The sequence below is a fragment of the Salvia hispanica genome, chromosome 5, assembly GCF_029641045.1.
Source record: "Salvia hispanica isolate PSC_SH4W2 chromosome 5, Shi_PSC_v1, whole genome shotgun sequence".
In the NCBI taxonomy this organism is placed as follows: Eukaryota; Viridiplantae; Streptophyta; class Magnoliopsida; order Lamiales; family Lamiaceae; genus Salvia; species Salvia hispanica.
In genome coordinates this window covers 48,226,498-48,248,788 of record NC_142696.1, presented here as the reverse complement: position 1 = coordinate 48,248,788, position 22,291 = coordinate 48,226,498, and the positions used below count along the sequence as shown (strand labels likewise).

Genomic DNA, 22,291 nt, shown 5'->3' with positions numbered 1-22,291 from the left:
TATACACTATGAGAGCACAACACTCTCTGCAGTGAAGGAATCACATCAAAGGATACATGCCCATACCAAAGTTCTACTCCCTCCGGTCCCCATTAATGTCTCATATTTCCTTAGTTGAACGATCCTCAATAAATTCATTTCACTTTTACCATTTTAAGTAGTGCATGGATCTTACCTTCCACATTCCACTAATTTTTTCCATTAAATTTTACTACCAATTCTTAAAATCCGCAATGGTCAAATTTGGAATATTTAATGGGGACTTGTAACTTATAATCCCAACAAAAATAATACCGTAATTCTTTTTGTCTTATCTTGAAAAGTTGGTACCAAATCAACTACTCTACTTAATTTCACATGTAGTAAGTAATTTTCATGGATTCAATTTCTCTATATATATATTCAAAAGGAGAGGAAGAATTACTCCATAAATTATACACCCTAGCTAGTTGATCACTTCATACTAAAAAAACCTGCAATGACAACCATGATCGAAACCTGCCGTATTCCGCCGCAACAAGGATCCGCCGCCGAGCTGTTCCTGCCGCTCTCCTACTTCGACATGATGTGGCTGCATTTCAATCACACCCGCCGCCTCGTCTTCTACAACCACCCTTGTTCCGAAGCCGAATTCTCCAACACCATTGTTCCGAACCTCAAACACTCTCTCTCTTTAACTCTCAAACACTTTCTCCTTGTCGCCGCAAATCTCCTCTACCCTCTCGACACTGACGCCTCGAAGCCTGTTTTCCGTTACATCTCCGGTGACTCCGTCCCCCTCACGATCGCTGTCTCCGGCCTCGACTTCGACGAGCTCGTTGCGAATCACGCTAGAGAATCGGATCAGTTCTATGACCTCCTTCCTTGGATGCCGAAAATGGCCGAGGAAGAAAATTACCAAATTGTCCCCCTGATCTCTCTGCAGGTGACTCTCTTTCCGGGCCGGGGAATCTGCGTTGGTTTGAGCAATCACCATAGCCTCGGCGACGGGAGATCAATCTTAGGGTTCATGAAGGTAAATGGCTGTGACAAGTGAGAGGAATTAGGGCTTAAGTATTTTTGTTCCTTTTTATTTTTTATTTTGTCGACATAGCGGAGCACTAGGGCGCATCCTTAATTAGAATCACAACATACTTCCAATCTCGTACTGTCACGTGGCACGAAAGATTGATTTTCGCAGATTACATTTTAGTTATAGGCGCATTTTATATGTTGAGTTATGCATTATAAACCTAAAATGTTTACAATGAAAAATAAACTATATAACTGCATTCATCTATAACTAAAACCCACAAATTAAATAGTCAACCGTCTACGTTTATAATGCAGAACTGAACAATAACTAAAATGCAATATGTGGAAATTCATCTACAACTTCCATGAATGTATATCGCATGTTTGTTATTGCAATATTAAAAGTAACGTGCCACAGACCTTTCGATATATTCTAAACCTTACTAATTAGTGTACTAGTTCTATTGTTGGTATGAACTTTTGTATTATAATACATTTATTTAATTAAAATAAATCTATTCGACTGTAAGAAAATATGATTATTCATGGTGTCTAACATTTTTTCTTGCTTCCACCCTGAAGGCGTGGGCTGTGATCAACAAATCCGGCGATGATGAGGCGTTTGTTTCTAGAAATGGAGAATCTCTGCCGGTTTTCGACAGACCAATTAGCAAAGATTCTAGTAGACTTGATGGTATATTCTGGGATGTGATGAAGAAGATTCCTTTCCAGCCGGCGGCGACGCATCCATTGCCGACCAATAGAGTGAGAGCTTCGTTCATCCTCCGCCAGTCCCACATAAAAACGCTCAAGAATCTGATCTTATTAGCGAGGCCAAACATAGATCGAGTCTCCACTTTTGTGGTTGCTGCTGCCTATGTCTGGACCACCTTGGTGAAATCCTTAGGCCTTGCTGGAGATGAAGATGAGGTATTTTTCTTTGGGGCTGACAGCAGGGGGCGGCGGAACGCGCTGTTCGATCCACCGTTGGCGATGAATTACTTCGGCAATTGCATAGGTGGTGGGGTGGCGAGAGTTGAGAATTGGAAGCTGGCAGCGGAGGATGGATTTTTTGCGGCAGCAGAGGCTATTGTTGATGTGATGAAGGCGAAAATCTACAACGGGGATGAGTTTCTGAAAAGCCCGGAAAATATGCTGACGGAGATGCCCAAGTATAGGAATATGAGGTCTTTGTCGATGACTGGTTCCCCGAAGTTTGATTTCAAAGAGGCGGATTTCGGATGGGGGGAGGTGGAGAAGGTGGAGGTACTGTCGATGGACAGTGGGGGATATTTGATGTCGTTGTCTAACTCCGGCAACGGCGATTTAGTTGTCGGTATGTCATTGACCAAGGAGGAGATGGAGGCTTTTGCTTCTATTTTTGCAAGTGGTCTCTATATGTGAAAAAGGGTTTTGTTAGGGTTTCGACGACCGTGATGATTTTCGATGAGATGATGTCGTTTTGTTTTAATTTTCAATAAATTACTCCGCATGTAACGTACTAATGAACTACATATATATCATCAAGTAAGATTTTAAAAAATACTCCATTCATCCTGTTTTCGTTGATATATTTTTAGTCGCCACAAAATTTTAGAAGATGTTGGTGAATTTGTTTAATTGAAGGAAGAAAAATGTGAGTGTAAGTTTTAGATAGAAAGAGAGAGCAGGTTGGATAATTTAATTAGACAGAGAAAAAATGGTTGAATTTATTAGTTGAAAAGAAAAGATTACTACTGTTTTATTATTTGCAAAAATAGGAATGTGTACTCTTTCTAACATACTAAAAAAGAAAATGTATATTACTATCATTTTAATTAGGACAGATGGAACAACATAAAAAAAAATTGTATCTGTTAGAATAAAACTGCAAATTTCAACTATATAACACTCTAATAATCCCAATAAAAATAACATATATACATGCATCGTTAGAATACAATTGTTAATTTCATTAATGACTACTTGCCAATCTAATGAAACTGCAAAGTTGACTATTTGCTAATCTAATAATTCCAACAAGAAAATACTCTGCAAAGTCTCCAAGAATATTTCGATTAATTCCATCACATTTTTGTCTTATTATATAAATGGATGAAATAGAAATCTGAGGACTATAGCCAACAAATTAATCCCATTATAAGAGGTATTTTTTTACCATTAATTTTAAATATGATAACTAAATACATGAAATTTTGGAGTGTAGCTAATTTTTTCATAATACCAAGTTTTGAAAGAATACTCCGTATTTGATTGTTTGAGATTGGCTAAATACTAAAATTTCATTATCACATTCAAAATTGATGGAAATAGACATGATTTATAGTTAGTGTTTAAACAATACATACTTTTTTAAATTTTGTAAATAAAAAAATGGAAAATATTCTTGTAAGTGGAGTATAAATTTAGTATAAATTATTGGAGTATAATCACATAAAATAAAACTAAAATAAATTCAAGTAATGATCGAAAAATACACTAAAATTTGCTAACAAAATCAATTCTATATACTCACTCTTTCCACCGTATAAGGAGACATTTTGTCATTTTGGACTTTACATGATTTATATTTGATAGAATCATTACATAGCATTAATTTTTCACACTCACAATTCGTTATAAAACTAATAGGACAGATAATGAATCTCGCGGAATCAAAATAACTCCTTAAATAGTGGACGGAGGTAGAAGTATATCCTAAAGGATTGATACTCCGAAAACCACCATGACAACCTTGATCGAAATCTGCCGTATTCCGCCGCAACAAGGCGCCGCCGCCGAGGTGCTCCTGCCGCTCTCCTTCTTGGACATGACTTGGCTGCATTCCAATCCGATGTACGTCCTCAGCTTCTACAACCACTCATGCTCAGAAGCTGAATTCTTCAACACCATTGTTCCGAACCTCAAACACTCTCTCTCCCTAACCCTCAAACACTACCTCCCCGTCGCCGGAAATCTCCTCTTCCCTCTCCACACCGACGCCCTGAAGCCCGTTCTCCGCTACACCCCTGGCGACACCGTAGCGCTCACAATCGCCGTCTCCAGCCTCGAATTCGACGAGCTCGTCGCGAATCACGCTAAAGAAGCCGGCCAATTCTACGATTTCGTGCAGCCGCCGGCGCCGCTGATTGAAGAAGAAAATTACAAAATTGCCCCTGTGATCTCACTCCAGGCGACTCTCTTTCCCGGCCGCGGAATCTGCATCGGTATGAACTTCCACCACAGCCTCTGCGACTGGAGATCGATAGTCGGATTCGTCAAGGCGTGGGCCGTGATCAACAAATCCGGCGACGACGAGGCTCTGGGCGAATCTCTGCCGGTTTTTCAGAAACCAGACTCGGAAGGTTCTAGAAGAGTGGATGGAATATTCTGGAATGCAATGAAGAAGATTCCTTTCAAGCCGGCGGCGTCGCATCCACTGCGGACTAATAGAGCGAGAGCTTCGTTCATTCTCCGCCAATCCGACATAAGGAAGCTTAAGAATCAGTTCTTATCGGCGAGGCCGAGCTTAGATCGAGTCTCCACTTTCACAGTTGCAGCGGCGTATGTGTGGGCCACGCTGGTGAAGTCTCACGGCAACTGCGGAGAAGAAGATGAGGTGCTCTATATTCCGGCTGACGCGAGAGGGCGGCGGAACGCGCTGTTCGATCCGCCTGTGACGGAGAATTACTTCGGGAATTGCTTGGGTGGTGGGGTGGTGATAATTGAGCATCGGAAGTTGGCGGGGGAGGATGGATTTGTTGCGGCAGCGGATGCTATCGGCAATGTGATCAAGGCGAAAATCTACGACGGAGATGAGTTGCTTAAAAGTCCGGAAGATCGGCTGTCGATGATGGAATTGCCGGAGAGGGTTTTCGGGGTTTTGGTGGTGTATGGTTCGCCCAAGTTTGAGTACAAGGAGGCGGATTTCGGGTGGGGGATGGCGAGGAAGGTGGAGATTCTGTCGTTGGACGATGAGAAATATGGAATGTTGTTGAGTAACTCCGGCGACGGTGGTTTGGTTATCGATTTGTCGCTGCCTAAGGAGATGATGGAGTGTTTTGCTTCTATATTTGAAGATGGCCTAATTGTATTATGAAAGTGAGAGTGGTTAAAATTTGAAAGGAGATTTATTTTACCATATATGCTATAAATATGTGTGGAGTCTTTAATTCTCATTATGAAGAATGAATTGAATAAAATAGTTATCATTCACTTACGGTCTCTCCTTTATGGAGAAATCGATTTTTCCCTCTCCATATTCATGCTTAATTGCTTTCCCTCCAAACTCACTATTGTCCTCTCTTTTCTCCTACTTTTTAAAAATAATTTCACCAAAAAGTAATTCTCATTTTACTTTATTCTCACCCTATAGTTTCACCTATGCAAGAGAATTTAAAAGCTACCGATTACCAATAAACTGCAGCAACTCTACTTCACCATTTAGTCAACATTTGTTGGCTATTCTTCGCAAGATTATCAATTATAGCGGCTTCTACATGAGGTGGATATTCTCAACACAATGACAACCGTGATCGAAACCTACCGTATTCCGCCTTCACAAGGCGGCGCCGCCGAGCTGTTCCTGCCACTCTCATTCTTCGACATGTTCAGACGCTGAATTCTCCAACACCATTGTTCCAAACCTCAAACACACTCTCTCTCTCAAACACTATCTCCTTGTCGCCGCAAATCTCCTCTACCCTTCCAACACTGACACCGAGAAACCGATTTTCCGATACATCTCCGGCGACACCGTCCCGCTCACAATCGCCATCTCTGGCCTCGATTTCAACGAGCTCGTCGCGAATCACGCTAGAGAAGCGGATTAATTCTATGACCTCCTTCCTCAGACGCCGGCATGTTCGAGGAAGAAAATTACAAAATTATCCCTCCAATCTCTCTGCAGGTGACTCTCTTTCCGGGCTGGGGAATCTGCTTAGGTTTGAGCAATCACCATAGCCTCGGCGACGACAGATCAATCATCGGATTCATAAATGTAATTAGGGTTTATTCTTTTTTATTGTTTTAATTTTGTTGACATAGTCTAAAATCATTTTTAACCCTTAAGCTGATAATGATGCGAATGAAAAACAAGTTGTTAAAGATTGCAAAATTAGGAGGAGAGACTGATTTTACAAATTAAGTGGTTCCAAATATTTGTTTGAGAAATGAACTAGTTTTATCTTGTGTGTTGGTTAGAATAAAATAAGACAGAGACCCTAATATAGAAATAAAAAGATGTTATTTTGTATTGAGTCATTGGTTGGAATAAATTAAAAGAGAAAGTGAGTCTTTGTGTTGGAAGAAAATCACGGAAATATTGGAAGATAACGGCAGAATAGGGAGATGATATGCGATTATTATCTTTACCAAGAATAGGAGATATGGAATTAATGTAAATAGTTTTACCTTGTATAGATATTACTAGTCCTATATAATAATGCATGTATATTTTTGAATGAGAAATACAATGAAACCTTTCCCCAACCTTTAAACATGGCATCAAGAGCAGGAACGTTTTTTGGCTCAAAGAATACTTCATCATAGCCTGATACCGATTCTCGACCTTTTCTAAGCCAAGATCAAACCAGAAACCAGATCCTACACATCAGAAACCATGACAGACGATAACCAAGATACCAAAACCAATCCAGAACCATCACCAAATCTGAAAAACAGCAAGAATATCACCATAGCATTCAAACATCGAAGGCTTTGTGGGAAAGCTTTTCCATAACCTATGAGAGCAAGGCAGATCCGTACTTGATATATGACCTGGAAGACAAAGTAATCAACATCAAACGAGGGGATCTCGATCTAGAGACGTATTACCAGAGGATCCACGGATTGTGGATCAACGTTGATCGCTGCCAGAAACAGCCGTTCACTTGTTGTGACAAAGGAGTCGATCAGTTCAGAACTTTTTCAAACAACAAGCGGCTAATCAAATTTCTAACCGGCCTGAATCAGGAGTATGATTCTATCCGGCGAGACATAATGAAGAACGATCCTCTCCCATCATTAGAGGCGGCCTACAGATGGGTGAAGACGGAGGCGGCTCGACATCGCATCATGCCACGAACGTCCGCCTCACCCACCGTGGAAGCCCTCGGCGAAAACGCCGGCGATTCATCATCTGGGGAGATTGGGGCTGGATTCGCAGCCCAAAGCCAGCAACCGCCGCATCGGAACGGGCCACCACGCACCACTGCTACCAGCCGGCCAGGAAACAGGATCGACAAATCCTCCCTTTGGTGTACCCACTGCCAGAGATCGAAACACACTTACGAGACCTGCTTCAAACGATTTGTGGGAAGAGAGGCAGAAATCGAAGGGGACTCAATCCCAGGCAAAATTAGCGGTGGGTGTTACCGGAGATGGACAACCACGGACAAGAATTAATAGAGGAAAAGGAGGGCCGGTGGTATATCATGGGAACTCGTCCGGTGGCGGCAACGTGAAGGGGATCAGAAATTTCGTCGAAAGGATGGAGGCGGCGCCGAGAGGAGGAGGTAAAGGGTTTGGTTTTAAACCAAACCCTAGAATGTTTAATAAATCAGATTTGTTACCACATGAATTTGTTAAATTAGAAAAAAGACCCCATCCTATTAAGACTAAACCCCCAGATTGCCCTAAATTGCATATTAACCCCCAGCATGTTCGAAAATATGATTTGTGCCACCAGAATATGCAATTATGTGATTATGTGTCGAAAAATTCATTTGCACCCCTAGAAAATTTATCCGCTGCATTCCATGTTCAAAAAGGGGTAGAAACAACGAAGGGTTGGATTTTTTATTGTGGGGAAACTGATACTATGACTCCAGATAAGAATGATTTTAGTAGCCTGAATGAAGTTACTAAAACATACATTAAAACTGCAAATGGGGAGTTGATTACTGTCGTTGGTTCTGGAACTATTGAAATTTCCCCCACTCTCCAGCTCAGAAATGGCTTATATGTGCCCACTATATCTCAGAGATTGATGTCTATAAGTCATGTTACGAAGGAGTTAAATTGCACACTGCTAATGCACCCAAATTTTTGTATCTTACAGGATATTCGGACGAAGAGGATTCTTGGGCGTGGCACTAAGAAACAAGGGCTCTACTACGTGGACGAGATAGCTCAACATGGCAGTGCAATGCTGGCTCACGGATCCACGAAACAAGAAATTTGGCAGTGGCAACGAAGACTAGGACACCATTCTCCTGGTTATTTTAAACTTCTTTTTCCGAATTTTTCAATTCTTTCTGATTTTTTATGTGAGACTTGTGTTTTGGCCAAAAGCCACAGAAAATCTTTTAAGATTTCCAATACTCGAATGAATTCCATTTTTTCCTTAGTGCATGCTGATGTTTGGGGCCCTGCACCAATTGTTGGTGGAGGTGGTTTTCGATATTTTGTGATATTTGTTGATGATTGCACTAGAATGACTTGGATTTATTTCTTGAAACATAAGTCGGAAGTCATTGATAAATTTATCTTATTTTTTCAAATGGTCCAAACACAATTTCACCTGCCATCAAAACCTTTAGGTCAGATAATGAGAGAGAATTCGTGAATAGCCCCATGGCCCAATTCTGTAAAGAAAAAGGCATGATCCATCAAACATCCTGTGCCTACACTCCGGAACAAAATGGGGTAGTAGAAAGAAAAAATAGGACAATCCTAGAAATAACCCGCGCCCTAATGCTCGAATCCAAAGTCCCCACACACTTCTGGCCCGAAGCTATTGCCACATCTGTTTTCCTCATGAACCGACTGCCCACAAAAATTCTCAACAAAAAAATCCCACTTGATATCCTGTCCAAACTAACCAAAATCCCACAATACCTAAACCTTCAGCCCAAAGTCTTTGGTTGTACTGTCTATGTTCATATCCCAAAACACGAACGAAACAAACTATCTCCGTGTGCTACCAAATGTGTTTTTATAGGTTATGGGATAAACCAAAGAGGTTATCGATGCTTGGACCCCCAAACAAAAAAGGTCATCACCACCATGAATTACAATTTTCTAGAAACCGATTTCTTTTACCATACCCACCTTAGTAGTCAGGGGGAGAGTAATCCAGGTAGTTCTGAATCTACGGACTATCTAAGTTGGGTCGTGCCATTGCCAAACTCTTCGATTGAGGAACCGACAGATCCAGTCGTCACTGCCGCCGAGCAGGGCTCGCCACAAGAGTCATCTCATCCACTACCTTCTGATCTTTCTCAACCGATATATCCGAGGTAACCTCTGAATCGAGTCTCGATGAGAATATAGTTCCCATTAATCATGATGATACAAAACCCCAAGAAGAAGACAATACTGTTGATGGTGATACTGGAAGATATGCACTTCCTTACCGAAGTATGAGAGGAGTTCCACCGAAGAGATACTCTCCTGAGAAGATTGGGAAGAAAAGCCGGTATGGGGTGGTGAATTTTGTGCAAGCAAATTTGACTAAGATGGCCCGAGCCTTCGAAAGTGCACTTTATGAAGAAAAAGAAATTCCACAGTCGGCAGAAGAGGCAATGAGACACAAGCACTGGAGAGAAGTTATGTTCACAGAAATGAAGGCACTAATGAAGAACAAGACTTGGGTAAAGGGAAAGCTGCCTGAAGGAGTAAAAACAGTCGGATGCAGATGGGTGTTCACGATAAAGCGAAGGCCTGATGGCTCGATCGAAAGGTATAAGGCTCGACTTGTGGGCGAAAGGGTACACCCAGACCTATGGTGTAGATTATGCCGAGACCTTCTTGCCTGTGGCCAAGATTAACATCGTAAGGGTGCTATTCTCAATTGCGGCCAACAAAGACTGGCCACTTCATCAGTTTGATGTGACTAATGCCTTTTTGCATGGAGAATTGCCAAAACCTGTTTACATGGAACCTTCTCCTGGGTTCACTTCAGAATTTCAAGATGGGAAAGTTTGTCAGTTGAAGAGGACATTATATGGGTTGAAACAGTCTCCAAGGGCATGGTTTGGAAGGTTCACAGAAGTAATGAAGAAATACGGGTATAGACAGAGTAATTCCGACCATACTTTGTTCCTCAAGAAGAAGAATGGAAAAATCACGTGCTTGATTATATATGTGGATGATATGATTATCATTGGGGATGACAGAGAAGAAATGACCGAGCTAAGAAGAAATCTGTTTAGTGAATTTGAGATATAGGACTTGGGACTTCTCAAATATTTTTTGGGAATAGAGGTGTTGAGATCGAAGAAGGGGATTTTTATAAATCAGAGGAAGTATGTACTAGACCTCCTCGCTGAAGTTCGGATGCTAGATTGCAAACCAACCGACACTCCAATGGTTCAAAATCATGGATTACAACTAAAAGAAGAAGGAAAGCCGACAGACAGAGGAAAATATCAGAGATTAGTCGAGAAGTTGATTTATCTAGCTCATACCAGACCAGACATTGCCTATGCTGTAGGAGTTGTGAGTCAGTTTATCCATGCTCCTCAAGAGGAACACTGGGAGGCTACTTTGAGGATTGTTCGATATTTGAAAGGGACATCCAAACATGGTCTATTGTTTGAGAAACACGGGCACTTAGAGATACATGGATACACTGATGCGGCGGGAAATCCGAATGACAGGAAATCGACCGCATGGTATTTTACCTTTGTAGGAGGTAATCTTGTGACTTGGAGAAGCAAGAAACAAAAGGTGGTGGCACTCTCTAGTGCAGAAGCAGAGTTCTGTGGGATTAAGAGTGGATTGACAGAGTTGTTATGGCTAAGGAAGCTTATGAGGGAATTAGACCTTTGTGCATCTCGAAAACAAGGCAGCTATTAGTATATCAGAAAACCCGGTCCAACATGATCGAACCAAATATGTGGAGGTAGATCGACATTTCATCAAGGAGAACATTGTAGCCAAGATAATTGAAGTGCCGTTTGTCAAGTCTGAAGATCAATTGGCTGATATCTTGACAAAGGCGGTGAACTCAAAATCCTTTCGAGAAGTGTTATGCAAGTTGAGTATCGGCAAGTTGCCATTACTTAACTTGAGGGGGAGTGTTGGAAGAAAATCACGGAAATATTGGAAGATCACGGCAAAATAGGGAGATGATATGCGATTATTATCTTTTCCAAGAATAGGAGATATGGAATTAATGTAAATAGGTTTACCTTGTATAGATATTACTAGTCCTATATAATAATGTACTAGCATGTATATTTTTGAATGAGAAATACAATGAAACCTTTCCCCAACCTTTAAACACTTTGTATTAAAAATATTATTGTTATATTTAATGAACTTCTTGCTATCATTTTTTTTTTCTTGAAGGCGTGGGCCATGATCAACAAATCCGGTGATGATGAGATGTTTGTTTCTAGAAACGAAGAATCTTTGCCGGTTTTTGAGAGACCAATTTGCAAAGATTCTAGTAGACTTGATGGAATATTCTGGGATGTGATGAAGAGATTCCTTTACAGCCGGCGGTGACGCATCCATTGCCGACCAATAGAGTGAGAGCTTTGTTCATCCTCCGCCAATCCGACATCAAAACGCTCAAGAATGAGGCCAAACATAGATCGAGTCTCCACTTTTGTGGGTGCGGCGGCATATGTCTGGACCACATTGGCGAAATCCTTGGGTCCCGCTGGAGATGAAGATGAAGATGAGTTGTTCTTTTTTTGGGCCGACGGCACGGGGCGGCAGAACGCGCTGTTCGATCCACCAGTGCCAGTGAATTACTTCGACAATTGCTTAGTTGTCGGGGTGGCGAGAGCCGAGTATCGGAAGTTGGCGGCTGAGGATGGATTTGTTGCGGCCAGGGAGGCTATAGTTGATTAGATAAAGACCAAAATCTACGACGGAGATGAGTTTCTTAAGTGCCCGGAAAAAATGTTAACGGGTACGGCGAAATATAAGGATATGAGGGCTTTGACGATAATTGGTTCCCCCAAGTTCGATTACACGGAGGCGGATTTTGAATGGGGGGAAGCGGAGAAGGTGGAGTTTCTGTCATTGGATTAGGGAAACTCAATTTTTTTGTCTAACTCCGGCAACGTCGATTTGGTCATCGTTACGTCGTTGACCAAGGAGGAGATGAAGACTTTTGCTTCTACGTTTGCAACTGGTCTTGATATGTGACGTATGTCAAGGACAAACAAAATGAGATCGATGTATTAAATTGATACTTGGATTTGGAACTAGGATAATTCTTTTCCTCTTTGTTGGATTAAATAATGAGGCTAAACCAAGAAAATAAATTTGGTAGGATATAAAAACGTGAGAGGAGAATTTTTATATGGAAAATCTAAATCGGAAAAAACCACGAAACTGGAGTCTAAATTTTCCACTAATATATTTAGTAGGCTTACAAAATTCTCCATATACTCTATAGGAGAAAACAAATCTCAAGTTTAATAACTTGGAAAATACAAAAGAATTGTTGAGCTACAATTTTAAGGGAGATATAGAAATTTTCTTCACTTTTTCTTCTCTCAGAAATGCACTCTCTCTTGTTTGCCTCACTTGTTGCATTATTCTTGCAACTCTTGCACTATTGTGGTAAATACAAATTAAAGTAATGAAAAAAGTTTAGACAGGAAACATTGGTTTTTTTATTTATCCACCTATGTTTACAAACTAAATACACAGTCTGTTAAGAGTATTCCTCTCAACGTGATGCCGGATGTATGAAGAAGAAGTCCCGGAAGGCGTAATTCCGTCGACAACTAGGGTTTGTGCAAATAAACGTAAAAGACAAGAAAATAGGCGAAATATCAGATGCCCTTCTTATTGATTTTAACGGCTATTTATAATCTAAGGACCCTAGGGTTGGTTCGACTTACGGCCCGGGAAAGAACCAACATAGAAAACCCGGAACGGAGCTTATAATTTGCTCGACCCAATTGTTCAAAAATAATAATAAAAAACAAAACAAATAAATCCCAAAAGATCAAAAAAAATAATAAAAGACTTCTACTCTACTCCACGCCTTATTTGGAGACGTAATCTCCAAACCTGACCGGTGGCCGCGTCCTTCTTCTAGGCTTCCCCTGCTAGGCCGACATCCTCGGCGAAGGCTTTCCCCGCTCCACCGTTTCACAATCCAGCTCCGGCTCTTGCGGCTCCTCTGACTCCTCTTCCTCTACTACGACCCGGCGCTGTTCCGCCTGGTTCGGAGGAGTGCCCGTATCAACTCCCCCCGGATAGAAACATCCTTGTCCTCAAGGATGAGAGTCGGAAAACGACGTCTCACTAACGACAATGGCTCCCACGTCGGACTTTCGCCGCCATCATCTTCCCACTGAATCAGCGTCTCCTCCACCGGGGATCCCTCTCGCCAAACTGTGCGACTTGCGACTAGCAACCCATTTCAACGGCCTCGACACCGAGCGGCCTCCCGCAAACAGAGGCGACAGCACAGTGGCCTCAGGCGACACACCTTCAACAAACGGCCGGAGCAAACTAACATGAAATACATTATGCACCCGACTACCCTCCGGCAACCGGAGACGATAGGCGACCTGGCCAATACGCTCTAACACCTCGTAAGGCCCAAAGAACCTGCGCGCCAGCTTCGAAGATAGTGGTTTGGCCACCGAGTATTGCCGATACTGCTGCAATTTTAGTAACACCAAGTTTCCCACTTCAAACTCCACATGACGGCGGTGTCTATTTGCCACGGCCTTCATACGATGCTGGGCCTTCTCCAAATTCGCCCTCAAGGCCACGATCAGCTCCCCCCGCTGCCGAATCAGGGACGCGACATCCGCAGGAGTAGTATTCGACGGCTCAGCTGCCACCAACGAAGGGGGGTCGCGCCCATACAAAGCCTTGAACGGCGAGGTCCCTAGACCCTCGTGATAGAAACAGTTTAGAGATAACTCCGCCCAGGGCAAGAAATTCACCCACTTATTCGGCTTATCAGCCACGAACGCCCGCAAATACTGCTCCAATCCCCTGTTACGCACCTCCGTTTGACCGTCCGACTGCGGGTGATACGCCGTGGTGAAGTGCAGTTTAGTGCCGCTCAGACGCAGCATATCCTCCCATACATCGTTTAGGAACACCGAATCCCTATCCGAAACCAAGGTCTTTGGAAAGCCATGGTGCTTTACCACGGTTTCTATAAAAAGATTCGCCACTCGCAAGGCATTAAAATGCGGCGGCAAAGGCGCGAAATGCGCTTACTTGGACAACCTATCCACCACCACCATAATTGTCGTAAAGCCCCGCGACTGGGGAAGACTTGTCACAAAGTCCATCGACACGTCCTCCCAAACCTGGGAAGGGATAGGCAACGGCTGCAACAGCCCCGCGGGTTTCTGTGTCGAATACTTTGTTGTTTGACATTCCAAGCAGGCGTCAACAAACCTTTGCACATCTCGCCTCATGTTCTTCCAATAAAATTGAGCTGCCACTCGGCGAAAAGTTCGTTCCACGCCCGGATGGCCCGCTTGAGGAGTCGAATGATGCTCATATAACAACGGCAGCTTTGCCGCGGCCAGCATGCCCACATAAATTCGTCTGCCGCGATAAAGGAGCCCCCCCTCAAATGCCAAGTTCGATTCTGCCTTGCCATCTGCGATTAACGCCCGAATCCCGAACATCTCTTCCAACGAGTCAGCCTCCGCACGAAGGATTTCCAAAATATCCGGCACCGGGTGCGCCACCAACTCCAGCAGGGTGGTATCCGCCTGCTCCTGTTCAGCCAGCCGCGCGTCCGGCTCCATATCGCGACACGAAAATGCGTCCGCAACCTTGTTTGACTCTCCTGTTTTGTAGCCCATCAACTTTCTAGCATAAAACTGCTGGTTAGGAGTTTGAATAATTTGTTGTAATAATTCCTTCAAACTTTTCTGGTCACTTCGAATCACAAATTCCCGCCCCAATAGGTATTGACGCCACTTCTGAACCGCCTCCAGAATGGCGTACAATTCCTTATGGTACATCGAAGATACCCGTCGACGGGGGCCAGTTTTTTGGAGAAAAAGGCCAAGGGATGTCCATCCTGAAGAAGTACAACACCTACACCAAAATCTGACGCATCCGTCTCAATAGAAAATGTTTTTGAAAAATCTGGCAGCCTCAACACTGGAGCTGTCGTCATAGCAGCCTTCAAAGCCGAAAAACTCTCCTCAGCGGCGGACGACCAAGCAAAGGCCTCCTTCTTAAGCAACTCTGTTAGTGGACCCGCAATTGCGGCATAGTTAGCGATAAACCGACAATAATAACTGGTGAGACCCAGGAAACCGCGCAATTGTTTGACAGACTTCGGAATCGGCCAAGCCACCATGGCTCCGATTTTCTCTGGGTCAGCCTTCAACTGCCCCGCGGACACCAAATGCCCCAAATATTCAACTTGTGTATTGCAAAAAACGCACTTTGACAACTTTACAAAGAACTGATTCGCCTTTAAGATCGTGAGTACCTCGTGTAAGTGACGAACATGAGACTCCAGAGTTGGACTGTAAATTAAAATATCGTCAAAAAAGACGATAACAAACTGTCTCAGTAGAGGCCGTAAAACCTCATTCATCGCTGACTGGAACGTCGAGGGAGCATTAGTCAAGCCAAACGGCATAACCAGGAATTCAAAATGGCCATCATGTGTCCGAAAAGCTGTTTTGAAGACGTCATCCGCGTGCATTCGAATCTGGTGGTATCCGGAGCGCAGATCTTGTTTAGTGAAGAATCGTGCCGATCCCAATTCGTCAAACAACTCATCCGAAGTGGGAATAGGGAAACGATCATGCACCGTAGCTTTATTCAAGGCTCTGTAATCGATACAAAATCGAAATGTACCATTTTTCTTCCGAATGAGCAACACCGGAGAAGAGAAAGGGCTCTGGCTCGGTCGTATCACTCTTGAGGACAACATCTCCTTCACTTGTCGCTCGATCTCATTCTTCTGGAAGTATGGGTAGCGGTATGGCCGCACATTGACCGGCTTTGAATGCGGAAGTAAATGGATGTGGTGGTCGAAACGTCTCGGTGACAGCATGCCCGGCGGAGTGTGAAAAACAGCTTCATGAGACCCCAATACCGCCAATATCATAGGATCCAGTTCGTCCGGAAATACTGGAATCTCGGAGACGTTCTCCCGCTCCTCATCCTTTGGGACAGCGACTATCTCGAACAACTTTGCCTCGCCCCGCAATGATAACAGGCCCGCAACCATATTGAGGGATACTTCCCGAGCGATCGGAGGGGACACCTTCAGACAAATAGGAATACCATTGCGTACAAATTCCAACGTCCCTTCCACAAAATCGCTCGTGACCCGCCGCAAGGATTTCAGCCATGCTAACCCCAAAATGACATCCGGTCCATGCACTGGCAATATATGCAAATCCACTAAGAATACATTCGACTGGATCACTATCCGTGTCTGTAGGCTAGCGTGTGAGCACACCAATGAAGCGCCATTGCCCACATAGACCCGAAACGGTTTATTAGCCGTTAGCGGTAAGGAGAGTTTCTGTGCCACCCTCGGATGTAAGAAATCATGGGAGCTGCCCGTGTCTACGAGAATCACCACCGGGTCCGCCTCGATTGTCCCCCTTAGCTCCACCGCCTCCGGGTGCTGCTTTCCCTCCAGCGCATAAATATGCGAGAGGTCAGCCGTGATTAACTTAGATTCCGGCTGATCCTCTGGTGTGTCCGACTCCCCAACCTCGTCCTCATCAACGCCACCCATATAGGCCAGAAAAGGACGTTTGCAAGCATGATTCGGCACCCACTTCTCCTCACAGTAGCAACACACCCCCCGTCGGGTGCGATCAGCCCGCTGTCCTGCAGTTAATCGAATAACAGGCAGCTTTGAATACTCGGGACCCCTAGCATACACCGGTCTCGTCGCCTGCTGGGATTGTTGCTGCGGAAGGGTTGAACCCGCCGGTTGGGCCCGCTGATCCCTGGAGTTCCAATTGCGCCGCTGAGACCCTGATTGTGCGACACTCTTATTATTATCGCCGTCAAACTCCATAGCGAGGGCCATTGCGGCAACAACCGATCTGGGATGTTGATGTTTAACCTGGCTCCGAATGGGTTGTCGGAGGCCCGCCACATAGATAGGTAAAAAGGTGGTCTCCGAGACGTTCGAGATCCGATTGCGCATAGACTCAAAGGTTGCGTTGTACTCCGTGAGAGACCCTGTACCAGCTTCGCGATCAGGCCCAAATAGTCCTCAAAACATTGTGGGTCGAAACGACGACGCACATCCTCCAAGAAATCATTCCACAGTACAACTGGGTTACTAGCACGATAATTAAACACCCACTCCGCCGCTTGGTTTTCAAAAAGCATAACCGCATAATGTAGGCGATACGCCTCAGGCATCCTCAGATGATCGAAATAATATTGAACCCGAGCAATCCAATTCACCGCATCCGTACCATTGAAGCGCGACGGCTTCATCTTCACATCGCGTGGCTCTTCCCATGCCGGCTGACTTCCATTGTTATGCCACGTCGGATTATCCCACGAAGTCGGCTGACGACCAGCCGTGAACGCCAAACCCTGACCTGTCCCCGGAGGGTCCCACGAGGACAACGCCCCCGAGCCAATCTGCGATCCCGCTCCAAAACTACCCAACTGGCCAGCCATAGAGAGCGGCGGCGGGATAGCCCAGGGCTGTGTAGCTGGCCCTGAATGATCGACCGATCGTGGCGGACCGGACGAGAGAGGTCCCGGTGGATTCGGGATGCTCGTCAGAACCAATTGTGTAGGAATTGAAATCGGTTGCGACTGTGGAAGAGAATCAGTGAACCAATGAGACGGTAGGCCAAAACTCTGCGCCGGTCCCGAATGTGGCGGCACCAACCTCCGATCAAAATCATCCATCCGTGTCTCGAAACGCGCCAAGGAGGCGAGAGCGTGTTCAAACATAGCAGACACCAGGTTCGTCCCCTGTGCAGCCGAACCGGTCGAAGCACCCACACTGCTCGGCGGTGCGGTCGACCTGATCACCGGTACTCCACCCGAACGTCCGACATCAGTACCGATAACGTCCATGAGTTCAAAGAAAGCACCAATTTGTTAAGAGTATTCCTCTCAACGTGATGCCGGAAGTATGAAGAAGAAGTCCCGGAAGGCGTAATTCCGTCGACAACTAGGGTTTGTGCAAATAAACGTAAAAGACAAGAAAATAGGCGAAATATCAGATGCCCTTCTTATTGATTTTAACGCCTATTTATAATCTAAGGACCCTAGGGTTGGTTCGACTTACGGCCCGGGAAAGAACCAACAAAGAAAATCCGGAACGGAGCTTATAATTTGCTCGACCCAATTGTTCAAAAATAATAATAATAAACAAAACAAATAAATCCCAAAAGATAAAAAATAATAATAAAAGACTTCTACTCCACTCCACGCCTTATTTGGAGACGTAATCTCCAAACCTGACCGGTGGCCGCGTCCTTCTTCTCGGCTTCCCCTGCTTGGCCGACATCCTCGGCGAAGGCCTTCCCCGCACCACCATTTCACAATCCAGCTCCGGCTCTTGCGGCTCCTCTGACTCCTCTTCCTCTACTACGACCCGGCGCTGTTCCGCCTGGTTCGGAGGAGTGCCCGTATCACAATCACATCTTTTATAATGCTAAAATAACTAATTTTCCTAACTGACATAAACTGCCATCATTATATAATCTAATAATAACCAACTCCTAATTTATCCAATATTTACAAAATTAATTGAATCAACTTTCAACATGCACTCACTACTACAAAAATGAATTGTTCTTGCACTTACAATATGACAATTCATAAAAAATTTGGACTCCTATAGCCACCTCTACAATCGCCCTATAGTTACACCAATCCTAGAGAATTTCAAAGCCGCCGAATTAGCAATAAATTGCAGCAACTCTACTTCACCATTTAGTCAACATTTGTTGGCTATTCTTCACAAGATTTTCAATTATAGCGGCTTCTACATGAGATGGATAATCTTAGGTCTCAACACAATGACAACCGTGATCGAAACCTGCCGTATTCCGCCTTCACAAGGCGGCGCCGCCGAGCTGTTACTGCCGCTCTCCTTCTTCGACATAAATTGGCTGCATTTCAATCACACCCGCCGCCTCATCTTCTACAGCCACCCTTGTTCAGAAGCTGAATTCTCCAACACCATTGTTCCAAACCTCAAACACTCTCTCTCTTTAACTCTCAAACACTATCTCCTTGTCGCCGCAAATCTCCTCTATCCTCTCCACACCGACGTCTCGAAGCCCGTTTTCCATTACGTCTCTGGCGACTCCGTCTCCCTCACGATCGCTGTATCCGGCCTCGATTTCGAAGAGCTCGTGGCAGATCATGCTAGAGAATCCGATCAGTTCTATGACCTCCTTCCTCGGATGCCGGCAATGTCCGAGGACGAAAATTACAAAATTATCCCTCTCATCTCTCTGCAGGTGACACTCTTTCCGGGCCGGGGAATCTGCTTAGGTTTGAACAATCACCATAGCCTCGGGGACGACAGATCAATCATCGGGTTCATAAAGGTAATTAGGGTTTAAGTCCCTATAAAATCATTTTTAGCTCTTATTAAGCTGATAATGATGCAAATGAAAACCAAATTGTTAAAAATTGCTCCAAAAAATTTGTTTGAGAAATGAACTAGTTATATCTTTTGTGTTGGTAAGAATAAAATAAGACAGAGACACTAATATAGAAATAAAAAGATGTTATTTTCAGTATTGAGTCATTTTTGTTAGAATAAATTAAATAGTAAACTACATAAATGGTACTTGATTTTTATTTTATATCGTTTTTGGTACATTTTTGTACCTAATGCAGCTTTCAACCCAAAATACCCTCTAAACAAATACCCTCATAAAGGGTATTTTGGGCATTGACAAAACTAATACCAAAAGTAATATTTATAATACCTTCTCTCAATCTCCTCACTCTTTATACTATTATTATTAATCAATATTAATATTATTATTTTGATATTATAAATAAAGAATTTATTTATTTTTTAATATCATTTAAATATATTTAATCATAATTATAGTTATAATTATATTTAATTATTATAATAATATTATTGTTATAATAGTAAACACTAGTATAGTAATTAATAAATAATTAATTATTTTATATTAAATTAATAACTAATCAATTTAACTTTAAAAATATTCAATTAATTTAAAATTGTGAATTGTATTCATAATGATAAAGAATTGAATAATTTTTAATTAGGTGTTTTAACCCTAAAATGATTATAAATAATTTAATTAAAAGTATTCAATTAATTTAATTACTTTAAATAATTAATTTAATTAGGTGTTTTATTATTGATTTATATTATGAATGCAATTAGTTGTATGTATAAAACACTAAAAAGAAAGAAGAGAGAAGAGAAAAGAAAAAAGGGGAAACATAAACTACGAAAAAAAAGAAAGAAGAAAGAAAGATAGAATACTAAAAAGAAAGAAGAAAATGAAGAAAAAAGAAAGAAAAATGAACTAAAGAAGAAGAAAAAAAAGAAATAAGAAGGAAAGAAAAAAAATCACATATTTGGTTCTGTTTAATTGAAATTTACAAAAATATCCTCCGTAAGAGCATCCACAATGGGGCGGAGGATGCGACGGACGATGCATCCTCCGCTCCTTAGTCCACCACTGCAACACCACGGACTATGCACATTTTATCCTCCGCGCCTTATGCATCGTCCGCGGACTATGACACGGAAGATGCATCCTCCGGCCTATCCTCCGCCCCTTAGTCCGCCATTGCAAGGGTGCGGACTATAGGGCGGAGGATGCACACATTTTTATTTTTATTCTTAAATTTTTTTTTATATTTTCTTCTATATATATTACCATTTTTTTTAACTTCATTTCACACCTTTTACTCCACTCTTTGGAGTCATCTCAATTTCTCACTAAATTCAATAATGAATTCCGACAATTTTTCATTTTTGCAAGCACAAATATAAAAATAAAAAATAAATATTGACAATAGGATTTGCCTTTAATTTATAGTGTTTTTATATTTTTTCTTGCTAATTGATATGTTTGCAAACATAAAAAATAAATATTGTAGTGTTTAAATATTCAAATAATAAATAAAATACTTAGGGCAGGGCTTAGGACGAGCTATAGTCCGCCCTATTGCAGGTGGAAGGGGCGGAGGATAAAGTGCTGATATGGCAGCGCATAGGGCGGGGTTAGGGAGTCGCATCCTCCGCCCCATTGTGGATGCCCTAACAAAAAATTCACATGCTTGGTACCTAGAATTATTTTTGTCATGGGTTACCAATAACGATATAAAATAAAGATTATGTACCATTTATGTGCGAAAGTAAAAGATAAGGTAGTTCACTCCGAATTAAAAGAGAAAGTGAGTCTTCGTAATATAAATATTATTGGTATATTTAATGAACTTCTTGCTATCATTTTTTTTTTCATGAAGGCGTGGGCTATGATCAACAAATCCGGCGTTGAGGTGTTTGTTTCTAGAAACGAAGAATCTTTGCCGTTTTTCGAGAGACCAATTAGCAAAGATTCTAGTAGACTTAATGGAATATTTTGGGATGTGATGAAGAAGATTCCTTTAAAGTCGGTGGCGACGCATCCATTGCCGACCGATAGAGTGAGAGCTTCGTTCATCCTCCGCCAATCCGACATAAAAATGCTCAAGAATCGGATTTTGTCGGCGAGGCCAAACATAGATCGAGTCTCCACTTTTGTGGTTGCGACAGCCTATGTCTGGACCACAATGGCGAAATCCTTGGGCCCCGCTGGAGATGAAGATGAACATGAGGTGTTCTTTTTTTGGGCCGACGGCACGGGGCGGCGGAACGCGCTGTTCGATCCACCAGTGCTGATGAATTACTTCGGCAATTGCTTAGTTGTCGGGGTGGCGAGAGCCGAGTATCGGAAGTTAGCGGAGGAGGATGGATTTGTTGCGGCGGCGGAGGCTATCGTTGATGAGATAAAGACCAAAATCTACAACGGAGATGAGTTTCTTAAGAGCCCGGAAAAAATGTTGACGGATACGGCGAAATATAAGGATATGAGGGGTTTGACGATAACTGGTTCCCCTAAGTTCGATTACACGGAGGCAGATTTCGGATGGGGGGAAGCGGAGAAGGTGGAGTTTCTGTCATTGGATGAGGGAAACTCGATTTTTTTGTCTAACTCCAGCGACGGGGATTTGGTCATCGTTACGTCGTTGACCAAGGAGGAGATGAAGACTTTTGCTTCTATGTTTGCAACTAGTCTTGATATGTGATGTTTGTCAAGGACAAATAAAATGAGATCGATGTATTAAATTCATACTTGGATGTGGAACTAGGATAATTCTTTTCCAACTTGCTGGATTA

The 22,291-nt window shown here is 43.0% G+C and overlaps 3 protein-coding genes, 1 long non-coding RNA gene and 2 pseudogenes across 4 annotated transcripts; 4 read left to right on the top strand and 2 right to left on the bottom strand.

The window, feature by feature from the left end:
* Positions 1–463: 463 nt before the first annotated feature.
* Positions 464–2,536, top strand: LOC125188157 (malonyl-coenzyme:anthocyanin 5-O-glucoside-6'''-O-malonyltransferase-like). The gene is made up of 2 exons (XM_048084909.2): positions 464–1,015; positions 1,597–2,536. The coding sequence occupies exons 1-2, from the start codon at positions 479–481 to the stop codon at positions 2,416–2,418; spliced, it is 1,359 nt and encodes a 452-aa protein (XP_047940866.1). The 5' UTR covers positions 464–478; the 3' UTR covers positions 2,419–2,536.
* A 1,203-nt stretch (positions 2,537–3,739) lies between these two features.
* On the top strand, positions 3,740–5,092 carry LOC125188160 (malonyl-coenzyme:anthocyanin 5-O-glucoside-6'''-O-malonyltransferase-like). Its single transcript, XM_048084914.1, has one exon. It carries the CDS (start codon positions 3,740–3,742, stop codon positions 5,090–5,092), a length of 1,353 nt encoding a protein of 450 aa, XP_047940871.1.
* A 333-nt stretch (positions 5,093–5,425) lies between these two features.
* Positions 5,426–11,982, top strand: LOC148926955 (malonyl-coenzyme:anthocyanin 5-O-glucoside-6'''-O-malonyltransferase-like; annotated as a pseudogene).
* Positions 6,387–7,475, bottom strand: LOC125188833 (uncharacterized). The gene is made up of 2 exons (XR_016130506.1): positions 6,688–7,475; positions 6,387–6,597 (listed from the first exon to the last, which is right to left on the bottom strand). It is a non-coding gene; the product is annotated as an uncharacterized LOC125188833 (long non-coding RNA).
* A 2,848-nt stretch (positions 11,983–14,830) lies between the features above and the next one.
* LOC125188167 (uncharacterized) lies at positions 14,831–17,376 on the bottom strand (annotated as a pseudogene).
* A 1,520-nt stretch (positions 17,377–18,896) lies between these two features.
* Positions 18,897–22,279, top strand: LOC125188168 (malonyl-coenzyme:anthocyanin 5-O-glucoside-6'''-O-malonyltransferase-like). The gene is made up of 2 exons (XM_048084925.2): positions 18,897–19,460; positions 21,379–22,279. The coding sequence occupies exons 1-2, from the start codon at positions 18,924–18,926 to the stop codon at positions 22,198–22,200; spliced, it is 1,359 nt and encodes a 452-aa protein (XP_047940882.1). The 5' UTR covers positions 18,897–18,923; the 3' UTR covers positions 22,201–22,279.
* Positions 22,280–22,291: the final 12 nt, after the last annotated feature.

Bases quoted from the DNA above. Each gene is read 5' to 3' on its own strand.
- LOC125188157 (XM_048084909.2), top strand. From the start codon at position 479: ATGACAACCATGATCGAAACCTGCCGTATTCCGCCGCAACAAGGATCC. The intron at 1,016-1,596 runs GTAAATGGCTGT...TCCACCCTGAAG, and splicing joins CAATCTTAGGGTTCATGAAG to GCGTGGGCTGTGATCAACAA.
- LOC125188160 (XM_048084914.1), top strand. From the start codon at position 3,740: ATGACAACCTTGATCGAAATCTGCCGTATTCCGCCGCAACAAGGCGCC.
- LOC125188168 (XM_048084925.2), top strand. From the start codon at position 18,924: ATGACAACCGTGATCGAAACCTGCCGTATTCCGCCTTCACAAGGCGGC. The intron at 19,461-21,378 runs GTAATTAGGGTT...TTTTTCATGAAG, and splicing joins CAATCATCGGGTTCATAAAG to GCGTGGGCTATGATCAACAA.